The sequence below is a fragment of the Sinocyclocheilus anshuiensis genome, unplaced genomic scaffold, assembly GCF_001515605.1.
Source record: "Sinocyclocheilus anshuiensis isolate Anshui unplaced genomic scaffold, SAMN03320099.WGS_v1.1 scaffold303, whole genome shotgun sequence".
NCBI lineage: Eukaryota > Metazoa > Chordata > Actinopteri > Cypriniformes > Cyprinidae > Sinocyclocheilus > Sinocyclocheilus anshuiensis.
In genome coordinates, this window is record NW_015549583.1 from 607,681 (window position 1) to 617,262 (window position 9,582).

The 9,582-nt window shown below is 39.8% G+C and overlaps 1 protein-coding gene across 1 annotated transcript in view; it reads left to right on the plus strand.

Moving 5' to 3' along the window:
* LOC107657842 (A disintegrin and metalloproteinase with thrombospondin motifs 16-like) overlaps positions 1-9,582 on the plus strand; it is a 76,418-nt gene that overhangs the window by 5,846 nt on the left and 60,990 nt on the right. Inside the window, exon 4 of the mRNA XM_016446115.1 lies at positions 8,865-9,103. Within this exon, the coding sequence (XP_016301601.1) occupies positions 8,865-9,103 (239 nt within the window). The remainder of the gene's footprint in view (positions 1-8,864; positions 9,104-9,582) is intronic.

Here is a 9,582-nt window from a genome sequence, read left to right on the forward strand (position 1 = left end):
ACAATAATCAGCAATGTGTGTGTGGATGAGTGCGACCTTTATAGTGTCACTGATGGGAAACAGGTGTGGTGTGATAATGAGTTCCTAGGCAGGGGTTATGGGAAATGGAGTCCTCAGAAAACAAAGATGAGACCCACTATCGTGACAGCCCCTTTTCCTAACCTTCCTTTTGTTTGAGAAATGATCCAATTGAATGGCCCAACGTGAACTAGCCTGACATCTACAACGATTTGTGTCCTTAAATGTTCTTTTTTTTTTTTTGGGTCGACAGCTTACAAAAATGTAATCTGGGTTTTTGTACTGTCTCTATTGTACTCCCTCTGAAATGTGGAAAATGTATGCAGCACTAACCCCAACTGATTTATGCTATGCCGTTCAGATAGTTGATAATGATGGTGATAAAAATAGACCAGAAAGAATTTATCTTCTCATTAGAGAGAAAAAGACCCACAACCTCAAGCAATTTTGGCAAGAACTGTAGAGCGATCGCTGTGCCATCATCAATGCACTGAATCACTTGTGTAGGCCTTCAAACCGCTGTATTCATCCGTCTAGTGTACTCATCATCCCATCTGTTTGTTTTCTCCGTGGATTAATGTTCAGTGTGCAGAGAAACCTCAACCCTCCAGAGTGCATTTGTTGTTTTGGCTCCCAGGCCGCATGAGATTCGGCTCCCAGCAGGCGCTGCAGGAGCAAAGTGACTCTGCCGCAATTCTCATGACTTTACCCTGACTGGACTGACATAAAGTGCCCCATACCATCAATAGAGCTCATCTAAAAGCCCAGCATTCAAATCCCCTTAAACCAGTGACTCAATAACCCACATAAATTTAGGTCAGGCGAGGTTTTACTTGAGAACAGAGCCCTCTTTTATTAGTCAAATCAACATGTGGAGGATCTGTACTCATCCTCAGTGGAAACAAACACATATTGTACTCACATAAGCTTTAATACATAATGTTTTATTTGTAAACAGGTTGTTTTGAAAAGGAGTTCCAGAGCAACACTGAAACATTACAATGAGCTCTTCAGGAATCTACAAATACTCTATTGCTGCGTCCCAATTCACATTCTATCCATCTTAAATAGTATTTGAAATTAGAATTAATGTGTCACAAATCATAGTGTGTTAAAATGAATATCCAAAGGTACCCGGATGATTTACCATTTCCAGTGGGAATTCGAAAGGCAGATCTGTGAAAACTCTAATGGCTAATATTGCCCACAACCTATTGCACATTGGACAAGGGTTCGATTAAGAACTACAAACGCGAATAAAAAGTGTTAAAAACTACAAACATAGCAGACATGTGAGGCCGACGGACAGGTAGAGAAAGGGGTTTGAGTGATTAATAATCAATATCGAACAAAAAATTTCCCAATGGCTTTTAACCTTTATGTGATTGTCAGCTTTTAAATGGAGGCAGCTCAAATCTTACTGTCATTGTAAATGTACTGGGTCTATAACTAGCTGAAATATGTGCTGGAAGTGTAATGTTATAGACTATCACACTGTCCCCAGCTGGATGTGATTAGCAGCGGTGCAGAGTCATTAGTTAACTCCATCTCTCCTTATGTGTCCAGTAAAGTCTGTGTATAAATTCACTTTGAATGGCAGAGCCTGGCTTGGCAGATCACCACTGGAGGTTGGCAGGGCTTTGATGACAGTCAGAGTTTGTCATAAAAGGTCCCAAATGTGAGTTTAAAGGCATGAGGACTGGACTATTGAGGCCCCAGTGATTTAAAGCTGATGGCTTTATACAAAACGGTACAATAGCGGTCTTTAGTGGTGGCACATGCGATGCCAATTAGGAGGGTCATTGGAAATGGCAGTCTGGGTTGAGACTGTGCTGAAAGTCTTTCTGACGTGACGCCAGTCTGCAATAACAGGCTAATTGTGAGTGATGTCAGCCATAAGCTGAAGCCATAAGTCTACATTTGGACACCCAACCTTCAACACGTCTGACACAAAACTGTGGATAACACAGCTTAAATAAGCAAAACATTCATACTTACTTAGGGGAAGGTTTTAAAAGCAGCATATAATCAAAATTGACTTTTGTAGTACATGTTCCTGGTCTTATTGTTAAAGGAACCCACAAATCCTGTCATCATTTACTCACTAAACTATTCTGTAGAACACGAAAGAAGATATTTAACGTTTCAGCTGTCGATAGAATGAAAGTCAATGGGGTCCAAATCTTTCAAGTACTACAAAACGAATAAAAGTAGCGTAAACGTAACATATACAACTCCATTCAGGTATAGAATGGCCACTTTTCATAATCCAGTCAGTTTCTGATTAGAAACATACTTCCCTACATTCCTGTTATGTTACATTATGGCGTTTAAATGGGTTGATAATGCTGTTTCAAGTTGACTTTAAGGATTTAGAAAGGAAATACTCAAAGATATGAAATCTGAGAGTTGTTCACTGGGACATTAAGACAGGGCAGTCCAAAACTGGTCTAAACTGAGAGTTTGTAGTATCTATATTTGGTACAGGTCCTGTTATATTGGACTGGTTTTGTTCACTCTTAATTAAAACCAAGGACAAACACCCCAAGAAATCATATTTGATTTCTGATCCCAAGCTGCTCCGTAGCAGAACCTGGTGCATTGGTTCATCGTCTTTCACCAAATTTCCAATATAATTATGATTTAGCGTTCATCATTAGGCTTTGAAAACCAAGCCATGCAACCCGCAGCAACTCTTCAGATCTCTTGTCCAAGATATATGCATTATTATCCCTCATAAAACAACTCCATGTTTCACTCTCCAGGCTTTAAATGTGGCTTTGATGGACTGACAGAATTAAAGACTAACGTATTTATTTATAATTAACAGAAATGGAGCGAAGCACGATTTGCCCTGTAAAAACAGAGCAGAAAGTGGCGCCAGTTGGCGGGAGGTCGTCGTTAATGTGCAAGGATAAATGCGGTCCTGCTCAAGTTGATTTAGCCTTGATTTGCACAGTCAGTATTCATGCAATGCAATGTCCAGGAAGGAGTTAAGACCGAATCTGCCTCTTCATGACAAGAACAGCAACAGTTAGTCACTGAGATGATGTAAGAGGATTTAAAAAAAAGAATCATTGACACCCTCCTCAAATAGTTTCAGCTGGCAAATAAACTCTTATAGCAGCTCAGAGGTTCGGTTTCAGCTTCTAAAAGCAGCAAGGCAAGTACAAGCCTCTCTCATGGAAATAGGAACAGCGTCAGGTGCATCGCTCAGAGTTTCCTCATATCCGCTCAGCTCCTTTGATTAGAGTTGAGTATTACAGGTCGTGCCTGAATCTGCCCATTTCCCAGCTGTTATTTTTCTCCCAGGTAGCATCTCAGCCCGTCTCCTGGCGCTTTATGACTGCTATTTGCACCTTGTAGCACTCAGTGTGTAATTTCATGAGAGGTATTTAAGGAGGCAGCGCAGACATTTGTTTTTAGTTTTGTTATGTGTTTGTCATAGACCTGGGAGACTGAGGCGCAGATTTGTGGCGGATGATTCTTATGTGTTACTTATGCAGGAATGCGGTCAGCAGCACCACTCCCGCTTGACAACATAGATTTGCACTGTTTACTTACACTAAACTGTACACTTAGTGCCATGTGTGTAAATTGATTTACGTTTTCGAGTTTCCTCCTGGCAGAAATGGAAAGGTACAGATTTCCCTGGATAGATCATCAAATTTATGGTTTCCTTCAAAATTATCCCATTTCCCATTTGGCAGTTGCTTTAGACCAAATTTGATATTTATATTGTGCCTGATATAAATTTGACTGAAATTTGATTTATCCGTTGCATCATCCAACAGTTCCAGAACAGCATAATTCAAGCTCTTACGACAACAGTGGATTTAATTTTTGCACTGCAAATCTTTGTCAACACATCCTGCACCTTTCAGAGAAGCAGAATTAATTTATTTTCCTAGTAGAGAAAACAAAGAGATTTTTCTCACTCATATGTTGATCTTTTATAGATCATGTTATGCTGCATTTAATATACTTAAACTGGCGTTAGGTATAGAGCAAAGGTTCTCAACTCTAGAGTTCAGCTCCAACTCTAATCAAACACACTTGAACAAGCCAATCAGGGTCTTCAGGGTTACTAAAAAGTTACAGTCAGGTGAGTTTGATCAAGGCTGGAGAGAAACACTGCGGGTTAGTGGATCTGGAGGGCCGGAGTTGAGAACCCGTGGTATACAGAGACAGAGAGATCTTGACAAACCTGAGCAGAGTTTGAGACATTGTTGAGACCTCTTCTAAAACTCTATAGGGAGATGACTGGGATCTGTTTCTCTGAAGATTAATTTGAGAAGAAGAAGGTTTACGAAATTTTGCTGTTTGGCTGTAGTGTCTCTGGAAACAATTTCCAGTGGGTCTCCGAAGCAAAGGTCATCGGCAAATCAAAGTTCTCTGACAGTCTGAGGTAAAGTGATGTCACAGAGGATGAACACTAAGCATAGTGCATATTTTCATATCTGAAAGCCATGTGGATTTAATCGAATGGAAAACACGACAGGGGGTCACTGCAAGGTCACTCACTGTCTGTCTGAATTATGTCACTGAGATCTCGCACTGTCTTCCTCAACTAACTAGAAGCCATAATTGCAATCCTGCGAGATTCTATTGACTAAACTTTGGACGGATAGGAAGGACTGACTGGAAGACGTGCAGCAAGCGTGTAAACAGCATGAAAGCACAATTGCCATAAATCGACTCGACTTTGGGAATTAGTCTTGACAACGGCTGAAACTCCCAAAATGAGAGCATGAGGCTGGAGTCATGCAGAGTGACCAGTCATGCCTGAACTTCATCCCACGTCTAGCCCGAAAGCCTCAGCTCTGGCAAAGGTCACTTCTGTTGACTAAACCCTGTGATCTGGTGACAGAAGACGAGCGTATCTCATGAGGATTGCTGCCTTGACATCAAAACAACTGGGTAATTTTGCTCTTTGAAGTCCTCAGCGTCCAATAAAGGATCAAATGCTTGACTGTAGGACCTTTGGTCTTGGGGTGAGGTTAAGTCCCAGGTGTTGTTCACTTGATGGAGTCGCGAATCACTGCTCTGGAAACGTCTGGATTAATCTGCTTACAGCTGCTAATGATATCAATTAGCCTAACAAACTTAAAAAACTTGATCCACAGCCAGTGGTTCCTGTTTTTTTGCCTGAAATCTATTTCGTCTGATATTTGTAGGCATCCACGTCAATTTTATTGCTGCCTTCTTCAGCTCTATAAAATACTGCCATCGACATGGAGTGACATCAATTCCCATCCAAGATCATAAATTAGGTCATAAATTAGAGTCATCCATGCTCGTAGCTTTGCATTAACGGGACAGTTGTGTTGTTCTGTTGAGTTGTGTCTCTCACAGGGTTGCCTGGCCGGAGTGAGATTTTGATGAGATGAGCTGAATCACCTGTTTGAGGTTTTAAGGATCCTACAATTCATATTTCATTTCACCTCAGTAATGCAAATTACCCAAATACTTCAGCCTAATGTTGTGCTAGCTGCACTTTTTAGAAACGGTTCGTAATTACTTCGCTTGCTTAGCTAGCTCGCTAATATTGCCAGCCAAAAATTGCATTATTAAAAACCAAATATTGCATTTATTTTTGTATGCCCTGTTCCATTGTGTGGCAAAAAGGTAGTATATAGATGTAAGTTATGGTATATGAAAAGTGCTGTATGCTATACATTATAAGCTTGTTTGTATAGCTGAAAGAAAATGTAGAATCACTATTTGCATCAGATTTGTTAAATGAAATGCAGTACTTATTTCTAAATAATTTTGCAGTGATGATTCCTCACTCTAGCACATCACACTTTCTCACAAAATATGATGCATTTCATTGCATTGTTGCTGTTGACAACCATTTGTAAGGGGAACAAGTCAGAGGTGAATATTCTGTAATAAAACTGCTACTGTCGTTTATTGTTCCTGTAGGGTCTAAATGTACAGGAATCCCTGTCATGCCCGAAAGCCTCATCAGTAGCCAGTAACCAGTTCAGTAACCAGTTCAGTTACTGTTATAGAAATATAATTTCGTGCATAAATTTTATTATGCATGAAATACCATATATTAATCTAAAATAATGCACTAATTTGCATGTCTAATTGACATACATGTATGTGCTTTTTGCTGTAGTTCGGTTCAGTTATACTTGGTTAATGCAAACTGTTGCGAAATGGAAATACTGTATGTGCATAATTTTAACTTAACCTATTAAATGGTAAAGCCCTCTGTCACCATCTGTTGCAGTAAGCAGCTCTAATTAAACTCTATAAATATAAGTCAATTTGAATTTCAAGACAAATTAAGTTGTGTCCTTTTATTTTGCGTTGTCTTGTTGTTTGCCGTGAGATGTTCTATAGTGTCTCACTGCAAATGCTTGAGAGTTGGCAACCTCCCTTTTTTCAATACTTCCCTGTAAACGTACAGTATAAGTGTGCTGTGTTAATTAAAGTGTCTAATTATCATTGGTTCCAGAATCACGCGAGTGTTGTTTGAAAAGTGTTGCAATCTATCAGCAGTTACCTCCCATACAGGCGTTAATTATGTGACGAGATGTGTATCCTCTACACGCACTGTGATCTTGGATCAGGGTTGTTTAGTCTGGCGAGACCTGTATGGCTTCGCTCACTGATTACTTAAGCGTGGAGTGAGGGCAGCGTTCCTTGAGCGAGTGAGACCAGATCCCTGCTCGACTGTGTTGGCATCAAAAAAGTGGGAAAAAAGGGCATAAACCAGTGTTTTAAGCAACATTAACCTCTGTAGAAAGGACATACACTCTTCAAAGTTACACTTGTGTAAGCATTTATGAGATGTAGATGAATGTGAAAAGCGTGTACACATAAACATCTGCTCAGTTCACATTAAGGACCATTAAAAATCGACCTCAAACACACATTAGAGACTTCAGTCCTTGATTGTAAACGTGTCCTCCAGACAGCTCTGAATGTGTCTCTTATTCACCTTCATGCACAAATCCTCAACTCAAAAGCGAGCGGCTTTGCCTCTGTCTTCTCTTCCCAGAGTTCAGCATATGTTTTACAGCCTATTGTGTGTATGATTGCCTTGCGATCAACTTAAGTGTTGTTGGCAGTGACGAATGCTAATCAGATGCACATTGGGTTCAAACAGGTTCTCAGAAGGGCTTTTCTGTTTGTTTGGAGAGGTGCTTATCCTCGGAGCCCATTTGTGAATAATTATCAGACCGCGCTGAAGAGACGGCTTAAACGAGTTCTCGCTCTGACCTGCCGTGACATTTGGATGAGGGCTTGAAGAGTCCTTGGGATCTCCAGATTGCGAGGGACGTGAAGCTTGTTAGTGTTAATGACAGCGCAGCTCTCCAAAGCAGTGTAATTTGGGCGTTTATGTCATAAATTGAGCTTAGAGTCGGCTCGATGTGCAAGTACATGCATCTCGAATGTGATCTGTGCTGCTTCTTGAACAGGAATCACGCTTGGGAAATCATCCTAATGCATCTTTAATCCAGATGGGTTTTGCTTTTGAGAAACTAAAGGTGTCTTCAGAACATTAACAGTGTCTGTTTTATGTTCTAAAGCACATTGGCGTTATGACAATGTTCGCAAAACCCTGTGCTGGTGTTCCTCAATCATCCGGCTCAGCGTCTGTTCTCAACCTCTTACACGAAGTACTAAACGTCAGCGGGTAATTCAGCCTGAACTGCTTGATGTATGGACTCCATTCAGTTCATTTCATTCTGAGTTGTGCTATTTTTATTGTATTTTATTTGTATATATTAATTTAAATCTTGCATCTGTTTGCATACTGAATTGCGATTGGTCTGTTATTTCTCTCATCTATTTAATATCATATTAACTGTTAAACTGTGGCCACACTAGGCTTTGAGCTTATGAAATTACTTAAATTGCTGCAAACAATGCTTCTTTAAATGTGTGTGTCTGAGTTCAGTCTGTGATGTTTAATTCTCCTGTTGGTCACATTTCTTTGCACTATGCAAATTCACAGGTCAGATTTCACCAAAATGTGCTGAATTTTAGGGTTGCACAATGTTTAAAAAAAAACTGGCATTGCAATATTTTGTCTTTCTGCAATATGAAAAAATACAAGTAATTTTTAACAGATTAATTGAAAAGCTATGTTTAGAAAGAATTAATCATTCTAGAATGTCTAGAGTGTGTGCATAGAAAATAATTTAAAAGAGCTAAAAATTACGTTTTACTCTGAAGAACATCCTGTTTGGGCTTAATAATTTGGGAAAAGCTTTAAAAATGAGAGTGTTCACTAATCACAAAAATCTAAGTGAACAAAATTATAAAAAAAAAAAAATAATGATTTGTTTGCTGTGATTATTAATAAATAAAATTACAATTAAAATGTGTTTTTTTTTTATTAAATTGTACCATAAAATAAAAGTAATTTTATTTTACAACTGTAAAAATATAGTACTAATATTTATATATGAATCTCTTAATTTTCAAATGTTAAACCATATAGTTTTTATTTTGGTGGTTTGTCGGCAAAAGAATGCATGCACTGGCAGTTTTAGTGTGAAGCGCTGCTGTGTTTATTTACATGCGCCCAGCTCAAAATATTGTGTTGCATCTCAGAACAGCTCAAATAAGACTGCGGTGAATGCAATATACTTATTTAATTAAATCACAGCCTTCGATGACATTAACCTATACCACAATACATCACTAGATGTAATTTCTCTGGATGAGCTTGCATTCCTGTTTCTATTTTGCTGCCTTGCAAGCACTGCTGTTTCCTGCAGGAAACACACACACACACACACACACACATTGTGAGGCATGAAGAGTGCAGGGTTTCTTGATCAGATGGCGAGGCATTGACCAGTGTGTTTTCCCTCCAGTCAGGTTTGATCAGAACTCAGGGTGCGGATTACTTCCTGAAGCCGTTGCATCCACATCAGGCACTTCTGGAGAACTTCTCAGCCACATCTGACCAGCATCCCCACATCCTATACAAGAGAGCCACTCCAGCACAGACCAACAGAGGCAGAAACAGGAGGTCAACTGAGCCAAAGACGGGCAGCAGAAGAGATTCAGCAGTCCCGTATCTGTGGAGAACCACACAGACGGATCCAAAGGAGTACCAGCGTACGGCGCACATTCATGACGGCACACGGCAGAGACAGCACTTCTGTGGAAGACGGAAGAAATGTATGTAAGGACATTCTCTTTCCAACCGCACCTTCAGAGTCTCTAACACTGAGTTGCTTTCCATTACATGGTGCTGGACTGCCAAAGACATTCATTAGGAGGACAGGGGTTTATTTTAGACGATGTCCATATGTAAAGAGGTCACAGCTGTTCAAGGGTCAGTTTGAACATGTTTTCATGACATCATCACACCTGTATTGTGTTTGGTCAGGCATGGATTATCTTCACCTACTCTAAACAAACACCACATCCTCACACTGCATTTGAACTCTGAGTAATATTTTATGAACTGAGTAACCAAATCTTATGTGGGACATGAGGTAACAGCTAAAACAGTTTGACACACATGGCGTGCATTAATGTCTCGTATGGGCCGGAGTTTTTCACACATAGATTCAGCTATTTGCT